The 24,646-nt window shown below is 39.7% G+C and overlaps 1 protein-coding gene across 2 annotated transcripts in view; it reads right to left on the reverse strand.

The window, feature by feature from the left end:
* grik4 (glutamate receptor, ionotropic, kainate 4) overlaps positions 1-24,646 on the reverse strand; it is a 184,762-nt gene that overhangs the window by 90,959 nt on the left and 69,157 nt on the right. For both annotated transcript variants that reach the window (XM_058634603.1, XM_058634602.1), the window contains exons 3-4: positions 14,027-14,191; positions 10,562-10,659 (exon numbers count right to left, since the gene is read on the reverse strand). In XM_058634603.1, coding sequence (XP_058490586.1) covers positions 10,562-10,659; positions 14,027-14,191 — 263 coding nt within the window. The remainder of the gene's footprint in view (positions 1-10,561; positions 10,660-14,026; positions 14,192-24,646) is intronic.

Consider the following 24,646-nt stretch of genomic DNA (forward strand, 5'->3'; position numbering starts at 1 on the left):
AGCAGTATTAGCGAAGTTGAGTACTGACTCCTTTCTACCATTAGCTCTCTTAGATGAGTGAAATCTATTTTGCTTGATGCTCACCTGGGAGTCACTGCGTTTCCTCGCTTTAATCTTGGTGATCATATCAAGGGACTGCAACCTGATGAACAAAACAGTGGATCTGAATATGCACACAGCGGTGCCGCTGGTGAGGCCTTGACAAGACAGATCAATAGTTTTGTAGAGGAAGGGTCAGCGGAGGTGCACACAGCAGCTGTGCTTCTCTAATTACGATCAGACAGGAACAGAGGAGGCATCTATGTTTTTTGTGCACGCACGGAAACAGCTTGACAGCGAGCTAAACATACATATTCTTTACACAAATGTACCGTCAAGTCAAAGGTGTGTAGCTTTATCCATAAGCAAGAAACAAAACATAGAGAATTGCATTACTCATCTATTACTCCTAACAAATGGTTTTGTGCCATTTTATGCCACTGACACTCTGCTTATGTAGCTTATGCAGCTGCAAATATGGAGAAAAGCACTTGTGGGAAAACAGTTTTTGCTTGTGCAGATGTAATACTGGACAATGTTTGTACTGTAAAAGACAATTTGCCCCATCCATCCATCCATCTCTGTCCAGAAAAGTGCAGTTCTAAGAACAGATAAGATACTGCACAGAACCCTCAGGCTCCCAGTAAATTCATTAATATTAACATAGTACAGAAGTATGAGCATAAATGTATGCTGCATTTACTTGTTATGCAGCTGCAGATGTTGTGGATACCCATATCCACAACATCTGCAGCTGCATAACAAGTAAATGCAGCATACAGATCCATTTAAGACAATTCACAAACAACGCTGGTTAATTAACAAAAGGTCACTCTCTAACAGACCCTAACAGCAAAGTAAATGATTTCCACCCATCCATCTTCTACCGCTTCATCCTCCACATGACAGTCGTGGGGGGTGCTGTGCCAATCTCAGCTGACATAGGGCAACAGGCGGGGTACACCCTGGACAGATCTCCCGTCCATGCGGTCAATCGAGAGTGTCCAATTTGCCTAATCACCAAATCTGCATGTCGTTGGACTGTGGGAGGAGAACCTGGAGAAAACCCACGCACACACGGGGAGAACATGCAAACGCCACGCTAAATACATGATTTTAAGTAAAACAATCCCTTTGCATTTGTGCTTTAAAAATAACATTAAATCAATCAAAATATGTGTTATATATTCTAGTCCAGTTATCAGTGATCATAAATGTGTGGTTTCAGTGACAAGGATTGTTGTGCTGCACTGCAGGGTTAAGAAACTGGCAAGTGGCTGCGGATATGCAAAATTACATCAGATAAAACCGCTCTCAAACAAACAGAAACAGCGAAGCCCACACTGCAACAATGCAACGAGTGGTGGGAAACATTATGGAACAAATCTGAAAGTGTTAGCAGCCACTGCAGAGGGGTCCATTGTAAAACGTATAGACAAGCTATCCCAAAAGCAGTGGCTATTAAATTAATGTACACACAGCATACTGTGAACACATTTCAGTTTACTGTCCTTGACAGAGTCGTCACAGAGTCATTTATTTCTCGCACCAGTACAATTAACATAATAAAATCATCTGTTACCTTCACACGATAGAGAATAATAAAGTGACACTAAAGGGGCAGCTGTGGACAGTCTGCTTCCCTTCCATCAAGTAGCACAAGAGGTTTTTAAACTATAGTTTGAGGAAAACAGAACAGTAAAGGTAATAATAAGTCCCATAGGGAAATAAATGCATGAGGGATGATCCAGCTCCACTTCTGAGACTTCTTCAGTTGAGCACCTGCCATTAAACCTTTTCCACTTCCACTCCCGAGTCAAAGATTTAATTTCAAAGGTTTTCCGACACACTGGAACACATTAACAGATACTGATACATCAAATTAAAAGTGCAATTGACTTTTAAGGAAGGGAGTCTTTGCGGGATTTATCTTATATCATTTCTCACTTGTCTTGTAGAAAACTCAAGAGAATAAGTTCCCTCGTTTCTTTCATTTGATTGAAATGAATCCTAATGATGGCAATGAATGTTCATCCAAGAGTTTAAAACAAGGCTCTGCATGAGAACTTCAGTGCCAGAATGAAATGCATATAGAGGAACGGAAGTATTGGATTACATACAGTGAATAGAATTGTACTTTGCTGCATTGCGCGTTTTAGAGAAAAAAATGCACAAATGTTATTAATAAATACACGTTTGAAAATCATGTTACATACTTTTGGACAAAGTTCACTGAGAAAAATGCAAATCATCTCTGCTTAATCAAATCTTAGATCTCGTTGTGGCCAGTAATGTGTCACTTGGTGCCAAAACAAGATTGCTTATGGCTGGAGAGTGCCTGCCTTCACATACAATGATTTTCCAAAGGAAGTAGGTGAAATGGGAAAATAAGGCAGAGCTGGTGATTGAAAGGCTAAGCAAGGTTAGAATAAAGACAAGAGAGGGACAAGGGTGGAGGCTTGTGAGAATGCAGTAATTGCAATAATGAGCAATAATGAGCAATAATGACACTTCTCGCATGTAAAAACAATCAAATGTGCAAAAGGAACATCTAGTGTTGGAAGAAATCTAAACTCTGATGTAGATCCAATGAACTAAGTTGACAAGAATGTGATCAAAAGGTGAAGGTAGTGTGTCATGTGTTGTAGCTACATATTGCTAGCATTGAAAACAAACAAACACCGTATGATTTTTTTATTTGTGTGGTATTTTAGTGCCATAGGTAGAGTAGACCACGGTGCTGGTGGAAGGAGAAGTACAAACGGGTGGATCAGCGGCGTGTCATTCACACGAGGCAGTTCACTTGTTAAAAATCTGGTTTTTACGGTGAGAAAATTGTGTTTATTCTTCTGTGTATAATAACTAAAGTGCAGCTAAAGTATAATGATGATAGAGCAAAGAGAGCAGAGCTGGCAGTACAAAGAGGAGATATGGTGTGCTGGCCACAGCATGTCTGACAGGGATATGGTCTAAAATGGGCACGGTGTAGGGGGGATTTTCTGGGTTGGTTAGCTGGCTTATCATCTCACAAAAAAAACAATTCCACACCTTGTGTGGCACTAAGCTGCTAGGTAACTTGACTGTTTAAATCTGTTTGGGGGATTTTATACACACTGAATATGCATGACAATGAGTGTCTAAACAGCAGAGTTACATTTACAGTATGCACTATTCAATTAGTGGATTTCTTATAGAGACACATGAATGACAAAAATGAATCACTGGCTTGCAAAGTCTTTTTCTCAGACAGTTTTTTTTTTCCACATTTGTTCAATACCTATTCATGAGCAGTCACCTGTGCCACAGCTTTGTCTGTGGCCCTGTTCAACAATGCCTACAGTTCATTTGACGACTTATGAAGTAATGTGAAGTAAGTGTTTGACTTCAAGTATAATGGAACCACACCCAGACTCAACAAAAGAAAGGAACAAATTCATTTTACTCCGACTGAATGACTATTTCAGCCTTAATAATACATCAGAGCTCCCACTTGTACAAAATACTGTATATCATTTGAGACAGAAAGAGGCAGACAATGACAAAGAGAGAGTGCATGCAAAAGAGGGAGAGAGCGAGGACCTTAAAAGCACAAACGTATTTGAAGATTTGTGCATTCATTTTGCATTCATTATTTCTAGGTATTTGTTTATAAGTCAGAATTGAATTATGTATATATATATATTGTTATTGCCACTCTGTTATGGCTTGAACTACAAATGACCCTTACACATGGTCCAGCATACTCTGACCCAGTGGTCCTCAGGTTCACGTAATCCAACCTGAGCACTGCACCCGTCCTAATCTCTGTATTTTACAACCAGCTGTTTTTGCAAGGTCAAGGGGACCACCTCACAATTGATTGGACATTAATATTCATGACTACCTCTGACTACCTCTTGGTACTAATATGAAACGTGTATTCAGAAAAATGGCCTTGAAGGAATTTTGGTGAATGGGGGGCCATTGAGTCCACTATTTCATATCTAAGTCACCACTTATCTGTCCATCTGACTCCTTATCTTTGAATTTCACTGGAAACAAAACAATGAGAAAACTTGCATAGTATGCTCCACTTATTTATAGCAGCAGCAGCAGCAGCAGCAGCAGCAGCAACAGTCTATAAGTACCTGTAAAGCACCTGTAAAAAGCAGTGGATGCCTCTTATCCAAAACCTCAGTTAATGTTTCTCATTAGTCCGTATTAAAGAGCCCTTCCTCTTGACCCAGAGGTTTGTTTGCCACACTGTACAAGATGGAAACAAACTACTAACATGATGAGCACTGTCAGGAGCTCTGCAGTCGTTGTTTTTCCATTAGTCAAGATTAGTGGAAAAACCAGATGGGCGCAGTTCTTTATCGTCCTGCCCAAAGTACAGCCTTGACAGTCGAAGTGGAAACTGGGGAGTGACTGATAGGGATGGGTAGATGATGTGCTGATCACCTTGTGGGGTCTGTCAGCTGCAATATTGCTGTCAGTGTCCCAGGCAAACGGCTGCTGCAGCAGCACCTGTAGCTGTATGTGCTGATAGTGAGGAATTTTGGGAGGCAGATTCATGTGTGTGTAGTGTAGACACACACACACACACACACACACACACACACACTTATCTGCAGCAGCAATGGTTCAGGGTTATCTTTTTATTATGCAGTGGCTATCCTTTAAGCAAGCTTGCACATCTGTGAATTAGTGTGATGGTGTGTGTGTGTGTGTGTGTGAACTGCTAACTGTTAATTGTTCTTTTTAATTTTTTCTCCTGATTTATTTGATTTGATCTGATCCATGTACCTGCCCAGGGACTATGAATGCAAAACAACAAGTTTACTTTTGCGACTCCAACTGTCCTCATGTCCTCGTTCCCAACATCCATGAACCTTATCTGTGGTCTTCCTCTTTTGCTCCTCACATACTTCTCTACCACTCCCGACTTCTTCATACAACACCACACTTCCTCTCTTGGCACCTGATCATAAGCTTTCTCTAGATCCACAAAGACACAGTGCAACTCCTTCTTGCCTTCTCTAAACTTCCCCATCAGCACTGTTAAAGCAAATATCACATCTGCTGTACTCTTTCTTGGCATGAACCCACACTGCTAATCGCTGACTTCTTTCCTTAACCGAGCCTCAGCAACTCTTTCCCGCATTTTCATGTTGTGGCTGAGCAACTTTATACCTCTGTTAGTACAGCCATTGTTCTTGAAAAGTGGTACCACTCCACTTCTTCTCCATTCCTCAGGTATTTTCTCCCTCTCCAAGATTGCGATTAACAATCTGCTCCATACTATACTGTATGTCATCTGGGCCAACTGCCTTTCCACTCATAGCTGTCCTTCCTTACTTCCTTTTTACTAATCCTCTGCACTTCCTTGGACACTATCTTCCCTCCATCTGTCCTACTCTCTCTCATTTTCATCATTCATCAAAAACAATAATATTAAAGACACACTTAGGTCTTATCCAGCAGATGAAATAATTTATGGTTCCCTAAATGATTTGGCCTTAGAGCTAAAATTGCACATTTGTTTTTGCTCAACAACTTCTAAAAATAATAATAATGTGCAGGCATTTTGTAGGCCATGTGGTGGGATGTCTGAGTAGAAAGAAAATATTACGTATAAACACCTGTTTGCATCCACTGGCAATTCTACTTATCTCCCACTGAGCAGTCCTCACAGGAGCACTGCAAAGTGCTTGGCTGCCAAGTATAGTAGAAAGATTTATATTATTTCCCCAAGGATCATTGGTTTCTCTACTCTGCTGCTGGATGAGCATGACCCCAAAGTACTGCAATATCCGTGCTGCTCATCTTACCGAGGGTAACTTTGCTATTTTAGTATAACATGACTTTGGCTTCAGTTAAATTCTGTAACTCAGGAGAGAACCATTGTCTTACTGAACAATTTTCTCACTGGACCCTAAAAGTGAAGGGATTCTAATTATTTACTGTTCATGGTTCTCTTGTTACAATCAATACACAGGCTCGTGTTTGTTTACTCTTAATATTGTCACCATCACAAATATCTGTGAGTCACTTTGTGGAAAAACTACTTTTCTGGAGCGTGTTCTTCTCCTAATTTATTTATGTTAATTTTTTTCAGAAACATGCTGTTCCATTTTTATGCAGATGATCGTCAAATATACATGTTCCCCTGAAGTGTACCAATGCCTTCCCAATCGAATACATTTTCTAAGTGCTAATGAAAAAACAACTGAGTTTATACTATTTGGCACCACCCACCCTGTTGATCTTGGTCCTTTGATCCTTTACAGCAAACCCATGGCTAAAATCCTGGGGGTAATATTAGACTCTGATTTTCAGATTGATAAGCAGATAAGCTGTGTTATAGAAAAAGCTTCTTTCAATTGAGATCAATAGCCAAGGTTAAATCAAATCTGTATGCATGCCTTCATAACTACTCAACTGGATTATTGTAAAGCTCTTTATGTTGGCGTTAGCCAGACTTCCATGGCCCGGCTTGAACATATTCAGAATACTGCTGCCTGCACTTTTGACAAGAACTCACAGACATGAACATCTCTTTCATCATCTAAGTTACTATTGTTTGTATACAAGTGTCTTAATGGACTTGCTCCGCCGTACCTCGCTGACCTACTTCAGCTTTACACTCCCTCACGATCGCTAAGATCAGCTAATAAGTTGCTCCCAAAACAAGGCTGAAGCTGAGGGGCGATCGGGCCTTTGCGGTAGCAGCTCCCAAATTGTGGAATGGTTTGCCACTTCTCATTAGGCAGGCCTCATCACTTCCTGTTTCTCCTCATCTCTTCACTGTTTAAATATTGTGCTTTATTACGCTACAGCACTGTTGTTTTTAAAGGTGCTTTATAAATAAATTTGATTGGATTGAAGAGCATGAGTGGTCAATATCACTGTAGGGCTTTTTTTTAGTACACACTTTAAAAGGATACTAATACTAAAACATGTTTCTACCTCTTTTCACTCTGTGGAATCTAACTATCAAGGCTAGGACCAAGTGTATTTGTATAGGAGTTCTCCTTTTGTGTGTGTGAGAGAGTAAGACATTATGGGCAGCTTTTGCTAAAATATTGGTCATGAGAGAAATATAACTTGGTAAAAACCAGTATACTGCCCACTCCTACTTCAGTGTACTATGACACTCACATACTGTATGCACGGACACTGATTTGCACACCTCAAAGCCAGCTGACCTAATCAGTGAAATCAGCTGGCATAGTGACTGACTGGAACACAAATATGCACACTCTAAGGTCCTGATAGCAACCAGAGAGGGTCACTGAGTCAAAACCATGGTTTTAATCCTGATCATCAGGAGCCAAGCGGCTACGATTGCTGCTTTCCGAGTTTTCCAGCTGTGCATTCTCAACATGTGGTCCTCTTTCATATGATGACTAGAATAAAAGACCAGCCCCAAGGTCTTGATGGCCCCAAATGAGTGTCAGTGGGTTTGATTATAAAGGTTCACTCAGCTGGTCTGGTGATTAGCTGATCTATTTCACACCAGTGTGGAACGAGGGGGTTCTTGAAAGTAGGCACCAGATTTCACTTGTGTCGCTTGTGCTGGTTTCTTGATCCTTTGTGACTTTAGTCTGATAAGACTGCTACACTCACTTTCAACAATTTAACTGAACTTGTGAAGTAGTTCTGCAAGTCAAAGTACCCAATCTTGAAACTTTTGGTGGTCTGAGAGCATTTGTGCATTTGTGGGAGAGGAAGAGAGAGAGAGAGAGAGATTTGCAGATCATTATGTGTTGAATCAGTAATGGCTTTCCTTTGTAAAAATGTATTCCAGTGTTAAATAAATCATCAGTCTGTCCTTGAGCTCCACAACCAGGGTGACCACAAAAGGTCCCAAAGTGGTTTTCACGTCCCGCTGTTAATTCTATAATCAAGACAGGGCACCGTCCACTTCATGATGGAGAAGGGTTGTTTCTTGTCTGGCCACAGTTAATCCTGACAGTCCTATTGTGAGGTGAGGAGGCCACGAGCAGAATTCATTAAACCCCAAAGCGTTTATACAAAACCCAACATTGACCTCATTTACCTCTGTGTGAAATTTAGAAAAGGGAGTGTCCACACTGCGCTAATATCTGCATCATTTATGAGCTGAAGGTGAACCGTGAATCACTACTGTCCTCACAAAGCAATACTTTAAAGGAATACTAAAGGAATATTAAAGGAATACTTCGAATACACCGATTTGCATTAACTTTGTATTACTAGCATAGGGGTAGTATTTTGGAAAAATTGTGCTTCCCAACCTCAGTTTCCCCTGGGTCTAGAAATATCTTGATTTTTTTTTTTACGTGCCCACAAGTGACACTTGATCCGAGCCTTGGTCCGAGGCTTGAAACCCACTCGTAGGGTGTACCAATGTAAACAGTGTCCGCCATCTTTGCTAACAGTTATGCTAACATGATTTTTCAAAAATACTACCCCTATTCTAGTCATACAAAGCTGAATGCAAATCGGTGAAGTATTCCTTTAAATGTGGTCAAGAAGTAAAGATAAGTACTGAGATAGAGTTGTATAACTCAATGATGTCCACTTTGAATACAGTATTCTTTCACTATATAGTATTTTATATACCCAACCAGCATATGACACATAACCAGACAATAATGTTTCTATGAAGCTGTCATGTGTGTTACACTGCAATAATTTAATACTTCATTCTGTGGTGGCATTGAATTATTAGGGATTAATAAACACTCATCAAAATGCAAACCCCAGTACTGGCCAAGGCCTAATAGAAATTAGTGTCAAAGTAGGGATGGACAAAGATTATCTTATTATGATGACACCATTTTATGCCCTTCATGACGAGCATAGAAATTTGAGCTTTTGAGTATTCTAATCCAAATCATTTCCATGCATACATAGCGGTGAGGGATACATGGGGATCACATTTGAGACAGTGCAGGTAATCTTTGAATCATTAAACCACTAGAACATCTGTGCAAAACCTCATGGCTGCAGTGTATTGGTTAAGTGGAAAATGTCACTTTTAACTTCATGGGGTCTTAAATATTCATACCGTGGTATTATCACAGTCAGCTTTTGAAAGCAGTCTGTTCCATCCGTCAATGCCACCAGAGAGGGAGTCCTGGTCTGTCTATAGCAGACTGGGTTCTGATTAAACAAACAGTCTCTTCTGAACCAGAGGACATTTACAGAGATGGATGGAATGTCTTTTAATATGGAACGTCATGTAATAGTGAGGCTGATCAAATTCGTTTAAAAGGCATTTCCCCGGTGGAATAAATCCAATTATGGCGGTGAGCACGACCAAGTGATTGATGAAGTGAAAAAGGTATTTTTTTTTTGGTGTACGGATGTTATTAATATTCTGATCAACTTCTTTTGTGCTAAAAGAATGAAACACAAATCAAGTCATTTACAAAGGAGGAGAGAAGTGCAGGATAGCTTCAACTGATCTGATGGTGCTCTTTAGTGAAGGACAAAAAAGACTACGGAGGTTTGATGTATTAAATAATGTAGACAGCAGTTAAAAGATCTTGGGCACTGTGTTCAGGTGAAATATTATTATTATTAGTTTATCGACCATGAGCCTCATCATGGTAAAAAAAAAAAAAAAAAGAGGAGCAAAATTAGTAAATGCAACAAAGCGTGGCAGTAAAGCTTTCACAGATAAAATCCATATATAATTATTTCTTATTCGTAATTGATTATAATCGACTTTTTTTTGGTTTGCACAATTCATATATGCTTCATCTCACTTCACGACAAATCACCTCATGTCAGACAAGCCAATTAGGCTCCAACTGAGATCTTTATGCATGAAGGGCTCAGAAAAGAAAAGTGTTTCTTAAAGAATCAGCCCCTGTTAAGATAACAGGTTACACCAAATAAATAAATAATAAAAAAAAACATCTTCCTAGTATGAATCTGTGTTATTTGTTCATTCACTTTTAGCCAGAAATATGTCAGAAAGTAATATCATAATATTTTTTCATGAAAATATAATCCTGTGAAATGATTTAAATTGTAGACTCATGACTCATCCAATGATAATGCAAGTTTTTAATTCATTTTTTACAGCTACAAAGTGTGCCAAGGATGACTACACACTGTCTGAATCATCGTATATATATCAGCAAACACAGGTGCTGCCATTACTTTGCATGATGGTTACAGTGAACGCAGACACAGGGGTGTCCAGATCCCTGCAAACCACCCAGCACTGCAGACATATTTATTCCTCAACAAATTCACAGCATAACAATTTCTATAAAAATCTTAAAACATTGGCTATCAAGTAAGCCACACTGTTCCGAGCTAATGAGGTGAATGGAGGAAATAAAATGTTCAGCAATGCTTTGATTTTAGTGTGACTCAAATGGACACTGTAAGGGTATTTCATCATTTTCACTGACACATTATAATTCCCCTTAGTTTCCCAAGAAAACAAGCATTAAAAAAAAAACAGTGGCTAATGAGCATTATTGTTCCAAGTTGTGTGTTTCTAGAAGCTGCCTAACAGGGCCCACAGGCATAAACTCACCTCCTTTTCTCCGCAGATATTGCTGATGATGGAGTTGGAGGCCGGACTGGCAGAAGGGCCGAGGACTGCCACTACCCCTTTGGACATTATCTGGCACACTAAGAAAAAAACAAACACAGGGTGGAGAGGAAAATGGGAATGAAAAGGCTGAAAGAACAAAAACAGACAGCACGATGTAAAGCAAGTCAGTTATTCCTATCCAGGAAAGGACACAATTTCTTGAGGACTCTGCAGCAGGGTATTTAAATAAAGAGCAACCCTACAAGTGAATGTCAATGGATGCACATGCTGAAAGTCTGAAAACAGATAATAGCCTAAGCAGGCACTTCTACTCTCTCAAGGGAACCTGAACCTACATATGTTGGTGAAATGTATGCAAGGCCAATGTTTGGAAAGAAATCATACATTATCTGCCTATAAAAGTCTAATGATTTGTGGGAAAAACAATGGCAGAAAGCCAAAAACAGGATTGGCACTGATATCTAGAGGCTTAGCAGATAAAATCCGCTGTTTGAAAACGTGCAAATGACTACAAGAACATTCCTACATACACATACAGTATCACATCTTGTTTCCATATTCTACATTCACAAGGACGGATTTTAAGGTTTTTAAATGGTGCGTACGTAAATAGTACTTACAAAAAGTTTAATAATTGGTCCAGTAGATCGCCTAGGCAACGGCCGTGACAGGCAACTATGGCTGCAGTGTAATCTTATGGGGCAAAAATCCTCTCGCTCACTCTCACAGCATTCTCGAACAATATCTGGATACTAGTATTAGTACTAGTACTGGGGCAAATGTAGACCTCTTGAAAGAGGAAGATGGGAGGAATCGACACATCTGCTGAATCCAGATGCAGTGAAGTGAATGATTAATAAGTAATTCCTTATTCACACATGGGAGCAGTAAGACATGGACATATATACCTTACAGAACACATGTATACATTATACATATTATGTATAATGTATATATGTGTTATATGCACACCCGCAACACCTGCCTGACTCAACTCACTAAATTATTTGACTGCAAGCAAACACGCTCCTGTCCCTGTTCCCTTTTCCCCATCTCTGCAGAGCATTGCATACATCTAGGGCTGGGTGATATAGACTTTTTAACCATGTAAAACCTAAACCTCAAAATGTCAATCTAGATTTTGTTTATTTTAATCATAAAGACAGACCAGAAAATGTCCTGAATAACCTTTTAATGGCAGTTATTTACAATGTACTACATGTTAAAATAATGTATTAACAATTTCAGAAGAAAAAACTTTTTTTGAGTCTTGAGTCAAAGAATGGAAACTATGTTCTTCCCACTCTCTCCTCTCTGGCGACAAAGACGCAGATTCTCCGGCCTTCCCGAAACAGCGCAAGTGAAATTACCATAATAACCACATGTTTGCTTTGACGGGCAACTTCTCAGCTTTCAGAAACCGTCGTATAATTACGGTAATGCAAAGTGTGCTTGCGCAAATGTGTAGTCTGCGATACATTCGGTGCTAAAGGGTTAAGAAATAACACTATGTTTTCAAGGTCAAACCGACTGAGTTTAGTGCTCATTTTTGCAGCGGTGGACAGTAAAATCCCCCAGTTGTGATGAGACAGGAGCACGTGAACATTATTGACATACATTAAGGGCAAGCATACTTTATATTATTTTATTCATTTAAAAGAGAGTCAGTTCAGCACACTTGTTTTGTGTTGATACTCTGCAATTGTCTACAATGCCTGTGTGATATTTGACTCTTGGAAAACTTTTGTTCCATATCGCCCAGCCCTATACAGTATAGTATACTACAATATCTTTTCTTGCATGTCTCTCTCCCTCCTTCTCACAATACTTTATCCCAACCCGCAAACACGCAGTCATCAGTGTCTCCATCTGTACCACAGACTATTAGGATATACTGTAGTAGCGTGCAGCTCAATACAGTCACATTATGGTCAGAAGGTCACTGGGCGGGGAATGAAGTAAATTTTCCCTGCTTGACATCGATCCTGATCAATAGAAACTATTGAGCCCTGAAATGATTAGGGCTATAATGAGTTAGACCGGGGAAATTTGCTGGTTACATGAAGCAGAAAAGATGGACAGACGTGCAGTGAAAACATGGCAGAAACAGCAAAAAAAAATGAAATTCACACAGCATGCACGTGGACACAGCAACGCACTATGTCTGCTCCCACATTAAAAATCCCTCAGGCCGAGGTGCTTCTTTCATGTGCTTTTTCCTGCCTTCAAAAAGCAGCAGCCAGACCAACAAAGAACCCACGTAGGAGCTGTATACTACACAGGCAGGAGTGGGTGTTTGAAATGTGGGAGTGGGACATTTTTGGACAGGTAGTGCTCCCTCTGTGATGTTTCTATATAGGTGCAGCCAATGATCCTTCCCTAAAATCCCATGCCTGCTTTAGTTAAACACACTTTCACACACAAACTATTTGTGTATTACAATTCAGCACATAGGTGCGTACATGCATCAGGGTTTGTGCTAATCCAGGCAGAGGAGTCTCTTATTGTTGTGTTATGTGAAGCCGTTATCCTCGTGGCGATGTGACAGCAGGAATGTGTGATATTGAAAATCCATCCAAACACTTCTCGTCATTACTGTTTATATTGGTTGTTTACTGCAGGCATGCTTTATTGATTTTGATAATTTCTTTTTTTTTATTAAATTATTGAAAACAATCCAAACAGTAAAAACAAAGGTTTAACAGACCGTTTGGTCTTGGAGATTGTGAAGATTTATTTATTTTTAAAGGATGGTGTTAATGGACTTACACTCACTGTTGTGTTTCACTCATCTATAGTATGTGACAAACTCCTGGAAACCTCATAATGACCATTTAAAAAAGACCCATCGGCCTTGTTGTTGACAGTCATTTTTATGTAGAATAAATTACACTGCACAGTAAGTTAAAGTGTAAGTAAATGTGTAGTTTGTGAGTAAAGGGACAACTTATTTCTAAACCACAGCAGTCTGTCATCTGTTTCCAGTCATTCGCTTGCATCTGCTGTTTGACCAATGAATAGAAATGCAGGAAAGCAGACAGACTTATCTCTGCACATGCGGGGAAAGATGGTATGCCTGAATGATTGTTGCTATTGCTGACTGGATGCAATAGTGCCTCATAATTATTGCTTTCTCCATCTTTTTTTCTGCCTCAACACACACACATTAACCAGGCTAACAGGGGACTTTAGACTTAGGTCATTTTTAAATAAAAACAATAGCATAGAACATTTAATTCACCCGAGTGTCTTGATTTGACCTGATTTTAGCTTGATTTGACTAACAGGGGACCTAAAAATGTCCCCTGTTCAATGTGGAGTCCCCTCTTTGTGAGTGTGTAACAACACCGAAGTCCCCTATTCTATTGGTTCACAAGTACAAACACACACACACTTCATCTTCTCCTCACCAACAATCTAGTGTGTCTTCTCTGTGTTACTCACTTGTTTCCCCCATCTCATATTCACTGTCTCTGAGCAGCTCAAAGATGTCCACCTCCAGCTTGCCAGTGGTGGAGCGGTTTGTGTTCCTGTTGATGCTGTCTTTGGCCAGCGTAATGGCCAGTCGCTCTCCTCTGCTGCACTCCATAGGGTCATCAAGGATGGCAGCTGAAGAGAAAGGAAGGCAAAAACAACGGGTTGTGGTTGTGAGAGAAGACACAAAGGGATAAAGAGCTGTTTATAGTGGGAACGTCTGCCCATGCAGGCAATAAGTTTTCAGCCTGAGAACCTGAAATGACACATGATGTATTTTAAAGCCTTTCTTAAGATGTACCACTGAAATTTGCTCCCAAAGTGTATGGATTTATTAGCATCAATACTGAGAGACATTTTGTGCACACCGCTATCCATTAATCTTAAGTTCCCACAAAGGTACAGTATTGTTTTTAATAAAACCATACTCTAGGAGCAGCTTTTAGTGTGCTGAATTTAATTTAGTTTTATAAGGGTGAGTGCTACTTAATGTAAATATCTTATTTGTATAATAAAAGCATGGGAGCTTAAACGTTTTAAATTCTTGCACTTCTTCTGATGTATTTTGGAGAGGACTGCAAAAAAAATATTAATTCATCACATTGTATAATGCTTAAGGGAGCAAAAGCAAACATAACATATGCTGGCTGTTATTTTTTTTTATAAAAGCACAGTTACTGATGCAGCTTCTTTGCCACACTTTGTAAATCAGTTTTCTTCAGGGGCATTACACAAGGACCAGGCAAAATCTTAATACTTAATATGCTATAAGAATCAGAATAACCCATGCTTGTCCTGTATGTGGCACAATGCAGCGTGGTTGTAAGTGGTTGGAGTATACTTGAAAAATACCAAAAAGTGCCCTTGAAAGATTTCAGAAGTGGATTTAAAAAAAAAAACAACAACAACTGGATATTGAGCCGTAAGATGGGATAAATGCTTCTTGAAACTGGTGGTACCTTTACCTTACCTTTACCAATGTTATCTACAGGTAAGAGCTTTAATATTCAATATCACTTAATAACCCAGGAATGGTATATTATTTGCATATACGTACTACAGCAACAATAAAAGACAACCTTTTATTGTTGAAGATTGCAAACCACAACAGTTTTCCAGAATATCTGATGTGAATCAAATAAAAAATTAATTATGTGAAATTTAAGAGCTGTCCCTTGTCATTATTGAACAACTTAACTGTAAATTACTACAATTAAATGACTATACTCATTTCATCAGCCTCGTCTTCATCATGGTTGTGAACTGAATAGGGTGGACAAAGTACTACACAATGCAGTTCAACAGCACCTCAACAATTATCACACATATTTACATATTAAACAATATAACCTTTGTGGAGGATGAATTACTGGACTGGTATATTACACTGCATATGGTTGTTATGAGATAACTGACTGTGTGTACCTAACTTTTTTAATGTATCTGTTTACAGCCAATAAAGTAGCACTTTTTCACGACAACTTCTATATTTCGCATCAATGCTCATTGTAACCACACAAAATGCTGAAATTCAGATTTTTAACACCAACCACCTTATCGTGTTTCAGGGCAATCAGCAGGCTGCACGAATAAGTGACATTCAAAGAAACAATAACATGCCTCAATAGGTCTAAAATCAGGATGAAAATGAAAATAAAATGAGCAGAGGGTGGCTTTGTAATTAACTTACATGGTTAGCATAGGTTCTTAAAGTTATACAGATTAATAGAATGCATTAACAGCTAAAGTAAAGGCAGGCAATAAAGATAACCTAACCGGTAAAGTGTGAAATTAATAAGTATGTGGTATAAAAGAATTAGGCACAGGTTGACTGAAAGGTAAACGCACAGTAGACTGTCTGTCAAAAGAAAACATGACAGGATTAGGTTTAAGCATAACAGAATTGGATGTGCAGGGCTGCATACAGAGCTGGGACATGTTAGAAGTGACCTTTTCCCTGCAGATCACACAGATGAGTAAACAACAGCTTAATCTGAATTGCAAAGATGAGACAATTCAAGTCATCTGATATCATCAGGGGGCTGAGTCACAGCAAGCCAATATCTACACACCCTGGAAATGCTTTGCTAAGGTTATCCGAGGTTCTTCTATCCCTCTGTGTCTGATGGAAAAGCTGCGGGCGGAGAACAGCTGACAACAACTGTACATAGGATCTCACAAAAAAATCATCAGCACAGATCAAATTAAAATGTGATACAAAGGCTGCACATTTTTCTGTGCACTCAGCAGTGAATGGGATTTGTAGTTAATGTCTTGTGTGAACAGCGTTGAGGACAAACAGGCCTGTTCCATTGTGACACACTGACTTTATCAGAAAACTCTTGGAGGATCGACACCTTATTAAATTATAGAAAAGAAAAAACTGTGACAAACACTGTAAAGTTCCATAGTGTCACTGCAGGTGATGTGGACCTGCTCAGGATTTGACAGTGAGGCCATTCACGCTGGTGTAAGTTGATGTACAATCTAAGTGAATCCTATATTGTGTTGCTATAAAAGAAATGCACAAAAAGAACTTCAAAATCAATACTGGATCAAATGCAGTGTGATGAACCGAGTAAATTATAGTTATCTTTCCGTCTGAATGGAGAAAATTAATGAACCACTCACTTTTTTTTTAGTTTTCACCGTACACCTACTTCACCAAATTCAGGAGCAGTATCTTACACGGTAACAATGCATCTCATAATTCAAATAATCTCTTTCGGTCGAAGTAATTCATAGACGGCAGAATGGTCTGAACAGAGCCCAATGGGACCTTTCACACACATTATTTGATTCTGATTGTCTTCAGGACAAAACATGGTAAATGTGACAGTGCCTTTCGTGACTTTCAGCGTATTGTTTTTGTTTTATGACCTAAAACTTTGCTTTTTCTGTTTTTTGATTAACTGTCACGGCTCTCCGGAGCACTGTATTCAGATACGGCAGCCATCTCCTTTTTTAGAAGAAGAAAAACCTGACTGGCTGGTGAACACAGAGTGAGATATTAGCCTCAGGATTCGGTGTGGAAGCAAATCTCGTTCCTAAACTGAATAGGTGAGTGACTACGTCTTTTCTGCTGGATGTTAATAACTCACTGGCAGAACTGCCTGAGAACACATTTTCCCACAGGAGCTTGAAAGCTGATATTGTAATGGTTATTAGTTGCTCAAAAAAAAATCTTTGATGTAATGGGTGAGAAAGTAGAAGACTGCTTTGGTGAACATGCAAAACTTTAGTGCATGATTAGGAAACTTTATGTAATTCATCTCTCTCCCTCTCTCTTTATATATATATATATATATATATATATATATATATATATATATATATATATATAAATTGTACTATATACATATAAATAGTATAATAGCATGTGTGTATGTGTGTGTGTGTGTGTGTGTGTGTATACATTAAGCAGAACATCTTTATGGAAAAGGTCTTCACTTTCAGTTTTCTCTTCCTATCGTAGCGACATTTCCTTGACAATAATAAAATGTGTCAAGAATCATTTCCCAAAGCTGCATAAATATGAATTAATTATTAATTAATTAACTCATTACACGGCCCAAATCTAGCCACACAGGTGTGTGAACTAGAGAAGCTACTGTTTATTATATGACAGCTGGCCAACAAGCACGGCTGTTTCCACACAAGCAGAAGGTGGTAAGCTCAGCCATGATCCACTGAAACCAATCAATGCACAGCCTGGAGGCTGTTGAGGCTCAGTGGTAAATAGATATGAATCGGGGAAAAGATTGCAAAATAGACCGATGTAGCACAAGAAGATGATGTCACGAGGTCTTCAAACAACTCTCACTTATGCCGTAGAGGCATGAACCCAGGGCTTATCTGAATCACAACAACATGCTTTGCACAAACTAGATAAACTTAGTTAGCATTGACATTTTCTGTAATAGTTCCGTCTAGGAGATTAAGAGCCCTCACGACAAGGAACAATGCAATTTCCACACCTTTGCATTAATCACAACTTTACATCTCTTGTTGCAGATGCATACTCGTGTTGTACATACACATACACATGCTGCTATTAGAGTTTCTGTCACTTTGAGTCTGGGAATTATCCATCCTGAACATTAAGACTCGTACCAAGGCAGCAACACTATTGTTTTACAATTGAAAAACTTCCCATCATGCAGTTTTATATAAATCACTACGCTTATTCCTAACTCGACAAAGCACAACAGACAGCGGGTTCTGTGAAGTGTGTGCATGGGAGAGGAAGAAGTGTAGAGCTAAATCGAAGGCATATGGACCTCAAACGGGTCCAGCTTGTGAAAATTGGTGCTTGCAGTAGACAAGAGGGGGTCTAAAAATAGGTCTGTGCTGCTTTAAAGGGATGTTTTTTGTAATGCCAACAACAAGCTTGACATGTCTCTGACGATGGGCAGCCAAGGGTGAAAAATTCATTATCCTTTTAAAATATCTACTGGCTTCTTTTCTATTTACGACTGTATATCTCACTTTCCCTCAGTCCATGTGCTGAAAAATGAACTTTTTACCAACTGAATGAGGTAATTAATGGGGAAAGTGGTCATCAAACAATGAGAAACTAGGAAATTATTGTCACTGCCGTTACATTTCCAGTTTTAAATATGACTCAGTGCCATGTTTAGTAATTATATAAATGTCATATTATATATATATGCGCGTTCATATGATTTAGATTGAGACTGAAACCTTTCTCTCAACCCATGGGTGCTGTTCAAGAAAAGACATCAGGTTATATGAGACGTAGTCTAGAGGACAGTAAACGCAAAGGTCGAGGACCTCGCAATTAGAAAATGCAAAGGGCTGCCGTCTCTCAGCACTTCTATTCAACTGCCCTTTAGAATCCATAGGCATTGATGGATGTGAATGCACACACAAAATATTACATTTCACTTCTCATTTCTCTGTATGTAATGGCTGCAAATCAAAAACTCAACTCATGTGGTATTTTAGACAATAACATTTCTCGTTTATCTGATGGTCGCTCTGCCATTAATCACGTACAGTAGACACTGAGCAGCTATCACAGCCTCTTCAGTCAGATTTGGAGTGTGTGCGCCCTAACACCGATGCACCTGTGTATGTCAGCAGATGAAAATGTCATGCCTCATGCTCGTCAAGTAGGTGCTTTATGCGCCTGAAGCAGCATGACTGTGAACTATAACACAGCCAATCTGAGTGCTTGTCTGACTGCACGGCAAATGGAATTGCTAGTTCCACACTTTTATCAGTCTCATCCGAAAGCCCTGTGGTATACATATGCACTACCGAAGGAGGCGGAGGTGCCATCTTACATAATTACAAAATCTTGCTTACGGAAGATCTGGCAACAAGAGACTGATTTCCTCGCGTCACATAATGTAATTATAGCCCACGTGCACTGATCATCGTGTGTGTGAGTGGACTGACGTGAGAAGTCTCATTAATCGAAGGTAGAGTGCAGTAAAAATCTGTCATTTCAATGAATGCACATTCAGGCAGCAACTCACACATTAACTGTTGTCGGCCATATTGAAATGGAGAGAATGGATTCCGGTAATAATTAGGATTATTGCAGTTACAATCACTATTCATGTTTTTAAAAGGAGACCTTTGAAAGGGTCTCTTTAGATCTTTGAATGTAAAGGCCATTGACTGAAAGGCACACGAGGGAGCGCCGCCTTTGTTTTTAAAATACAAAGATACAAAGATGCTGAAAGCGCTCGTGACAAAGGGTGAACGGCAACCGTTAAGAGACAATCATTAGCTGTAAACTCAAGGTTCTTGCTGATGCTTTCTGACAGCATTTCCCCACAGAACGCAATTTCCATGTTAGCTGAGACAATACGGACATCACAGAATATGGCTTCAGATGTTGCCCTCACAACACCAGCACAAAAAACATGGCAACTAGATTTGAAATACAGAATAATCTGAAAGTGATCGATGTGGACGTAAAATAACCTGAGTTCAAACGTTTGTGGTGTTGTCTGTCTGGAGGATGTTATGCAACAGAGCATGAAGAAGAACCCATTAGATTTTGGAGCACATCTAATTAAGGACGCGAATAAGAGATTTTTTTCAGCGCAAGACAGGGCACTTTGATTGTTGATTGAGGTATGTGTGGTACGATGAGGTGTGTGCCCCCCGGAACACTTTTTAGTTTATGATTGCTCTGCATACTGCAAGCTCTTCGGGATCAATGGTGTGTTTGATCGAAAATCGGTCGGTCGCCGCTGCATAACAGTAGAATAAGCTACACAGTGTTTATGGATGACAGAAACAGGCAGATGGCAGCTGTCACAGATCATTGTCAACTGTACTGTATGTGTAAAATGCAATAACTGTAGCATTCCCTTGTGTGCATTCTACATGTAGTCTTGGAGGAGGTTATTGATCTTTATATACTGTATACCTATAGGACAGATAATTGGGAGATGTCTTTTGATTGCTGGCTCATTTCACTCAGGGGAATAATGATGTCAGTGAGCGAGGACTCATGGGAAAACTGTTTTTAACTCTTTGTGTGTGTGTGTGCATGCATGCATGCATGCATTCTGTTTCTTGGAAATAATTGCTCATATAATGCAACGCTGTTAAATTTTTTGCCACACATCAGCTTTCTGCCCATGGCACCAAACTGCAGAGCGATACAGCTTTAAACAACAGCTAGAAAAGTGCAAATACACATTGAGCTGATGCAGGACCACAGAGGCTTAAGGAGCTGCAGAATCTGCTGAGGTTTATGCAGAAACACGAGGCAGGAGCGGCTATAACTTTTAACAACCTCCCAAAACCCAATTCAACCAGAAATAAGACAATAAACTAACTCAAAGCACCATATAATAAATAAATGTTTACTGATGCAAGGAATTAATGCATATGAATATACAGGCTGTTGTATACCGTTGGTTGATAGGAAAATATGAACAAACATCGGTATTGCAGATGTTCAAAATGTGGCTGACCAGAAGCACTTAAGATGGATCCACACGGAAAATGATCTTCCCGCTAGTGTTAATACATTAGCATGAACAGAGTGTAGCCAGCGGCCGCATGATAACATCAAATAAGCTGAAAAGCACAGGAGCTGTTTGCAGAATGGTTACACCTATGGGACCTTGTCAATGTCAGTATGATTATTGGACATCCACAAGGCACATGATGGAGTCCGTGGAGAACCACGGACACTCAGACTCGGTTGACAATGGTGGTGGATAACAGCAACAAAAACAGGTGATGCAAATGGCCGGCCTGGTATTAACATGCTGGGTCATGACTTCATCCCCCTGTGTGTTTATAATGCACAGTATGGTATTTTATTTCACTCCACTGACTGACTGATGCTGCTATTTGCTCAATTCCACTCCCACTGGGATGGAAAAGTCTAAAAACAATTGATCAGTGCAAAGCAGCCTGCCTACTCCTTTTTTCCCCTGAATGTGCTGAGCGAATACCAGGGCTTCAAATAGTGACAACTTCATGTAGACTAATGGCCATCCATTCTTGCTCTCTGTTGGCAAACATTTCAACTTTAGAAAGAATGGGTTATATGTGACAACATGGTGATAGGGAATGAACAGTGGTTGTCATGGGAAGACAGCAGGTAGCATCATTCATTGTACCCACAACACAATGGTGTGGCTTGTCTCCAATAGCACACGTGTGCAGGGTGTTTGATTCCTTGCACCAGGAATCTAAGGTTCATGAAGTTAATCCGGCTTTTCGGGGAGGGGTAGCTGCCGCCTCACAGCCACACTGAAGTGTTATGGCAGAACAGGGGACATTTGTAAATCATTTTCTTTTGATTAAAACATAGGTCGACACTCAAGTTACTCGGCACACATATGAGGTTCATTAAATTAGATGGACGTAGACGTTCAATCTGGGCCCAGACAGCACTTAAACATGACTTTACTGAACAGTGCACTTTAAAAAGTCTAAAAGCAATTGATGGAGAGAAAAAAGAAAATTTCATTCATATTGCCTTACCTTGAATTAAGACAGCAAAGGAAAGTGGTGGCGGCATATGGATGTGAGTGCCGCTAGGACAATTAACTACGTATGAGAAATTAGTGTTTGGCTGCTATTCAGATGCCGGAAGACTGCAGTTCAAAATGTCATTACTCTGGAAAAGGCTCAAAGAGGTAATCCTTTTCATTTACTACCAAGAATACAGATAGTTATTTCATGCCTATTATCAAGTAATCTAGGAGGAATAGGGTGCTTTTGTCTTGTGAAAAACTTAAAGTGCCCAAATGTGCCGACTGGATGAAAGAATGTTTTTCATCGAGAGCTGATGTGAGTGTTACAGTTCACTGTGCTCTGTTACCTTAAAAGTGAGCTAAAATAAGTTAAACATGTCATGCCTCAGCCCTTTATTATCATTTGTGTCCTTAGCTTTAAATTGACAGTTTTAAATTGATGGCCAGTAACTCACAAGACATGAAATAAGTCAACTGTGAACGTTAACGCGAACAGATGCAAAAGTCCAGAACAAAGTCACAATCTGACGGTAAATTTAAGAACGCACCATTTATTGGTAAGTCTGAAAATGATTTAAAAAACCCATGAATGAAGGACACAATAGCTGAAAGTTACAGTGCAAACATATGGGAGAGCTCCCCATTTCAAATCCTTGGGCATGACTCCTTACTCTCTCACAATATTCCTCTAATCCACCCCCCACCAATGTTTCCTGTTTCTCTGCACAGCTTACAATGGAATAACAAAAGGGCAAAAAAAACAAGAACAAACAAAAACACAGCCTCAGGTTCGCCCATAACACCTGACTCCCCTCGACAGCTTTGGAAGCCAACTGATCATAAGCTGGTTGACAGATCTGCCACTGCCACAGGCATGACATTCCAGTTTTATTCAAGATTTGGGGGGGGGGGGAAAGGAAATCAAAGTGGTAGTGAAAGACAGCTACAACGAACGTGGAAACGGAACATTCATATCCTCATGGAAGGATGAATAATCTTAGTTCATTCTGAGATTGTTCTTTAGAGGCGAGAGAGTCTCTGGAGAGACCACGACTACAGTCAGTAACACCGACAGACGACACAGACATGTCTGCCCTTCATCTGTTTATGGATTCCTGCACAGTCTGGACACATAGATTAAAGTAATAAATGTGACATGACGTAAAAATTAACACAAGTTTATGTTTTCTTTTCATGATAGGTGATTAAAATTTTGATGGAACCAATAAAAAAAGGGGACAGTAGTATTATTAGTCATGGACCAACAAAGGTTGGAGGAAAACATGTTAAAACTGAACCTCAACAGTGTTGCTTACAGCTGATAAATGGCAGAAAATAAAAATACTGTTTGTGTGGCAAGTAGCAAAAGTTGTAAAACTATACATGTGTATTACTCTACTCGTATTATATGATAAGATCTGTGTGAATCTTAGATGGGAGCAGAGGAAAACTAACATCACTTGGTGAATGTTTTCTGTCTTTTCTCTATTTCAGGTAGTTTGTTTGATTGCAGTCTTTAATTGTTAGTCAGTTGGTTTTCAGTTACAGATCAGTGTTTTTGTGTATTTGTGTGTGTAGCCCCGTGGCTACTCAATGTCTTTGATGCCAACACGGTGTTAAAATACAACTTCTCCAGGCTGACTCGGAAACACAGCATTAACGTTGCCGCCGGTTTCCTGTGCAGCGTGGAGGAGGTTGGTTTGGCAGTGGGTGAGGTGGTCGGACGCGGCTGCGTGAAGTCAGCTGCTGTGGTCATCTCTCTAGATCAGGTGGAGAAGGTAAACACGACCATAGTGTCAGGGATCATTATTAATGATCAGTTTGTGTCGGTGCCACAAAAATCACTCTTTATAATGTTCCTCTGTTGATTGCTAACGGGTATCTGTGCAGAGCTCGTCTGACCCCGAAAAATAGTTTCCCCTATTAAAAAGATTCATTACTGATGTAAGTCACCACTGTTAAGACATGTCATTTCTCACAGAAGGCAACTCTGTGCGATCCTCAATAAATGGGATGAAATAAATCTGCGTTTTTCATGTTAAACCGGACGATTTTGTGTATGTTTTGATTATGAAGTGTTATTGTTTTATAAGTTATGTGGTGAAACTGTGGATGAGGGTGGTGCGACACAGACAGGCGAGACAGGTGGCTATGGTGTGGGTGTGAATATATGGAAGGTGTGTTTGTCAGTGAAACAGGTAAATCATGGTGTGAACTGGATGAAGGAGCTGGAGGCTCGTTAACCAACTCTTACCGAAAGAAAGGCTCAAGTAAAAGCTGTGTGCAGTGAAGTGAAGTGCAGCAAGTGTCTGCAAGAAAAACTGCCAGGAAAGACTGAGGAGAACATCTGCGACAGTGATGATGAGTGTGTATCTGACAGCAGCGAAGTGTCAGTGATAAAGCTGAGTAGCAGTCAAGGGAAAAAAAGGCATACGCAGCCAAAATGTTTAAAAGTTTCCTTCAAAAAACCAACAATACAACAACAGCAATAACGTTGACGTTTGTCTTTCTGACATAGAGATGGTTTTTTTTTTTACTCTGCAAGGTTTCACATGAGAAGCAAAAATGAAACGGTTAAACAGATCAGGGATACAAGACAATCAATCAATGA

The sequence above is a fragment of the Solea solea genome, chromosome 7 (genome assembly GCF_958295425.1).
Source record: "Solea solea chromosome 7, fSolSol10.1, whole genome shotgun sequence".
NCBI classification, from domain to species: domain Eukaryota; kingdom Metazoa; phylum Chordata; class Actinopteri; order Pleuronectiformes; family Soleidae; genus Solea; species Solea solea.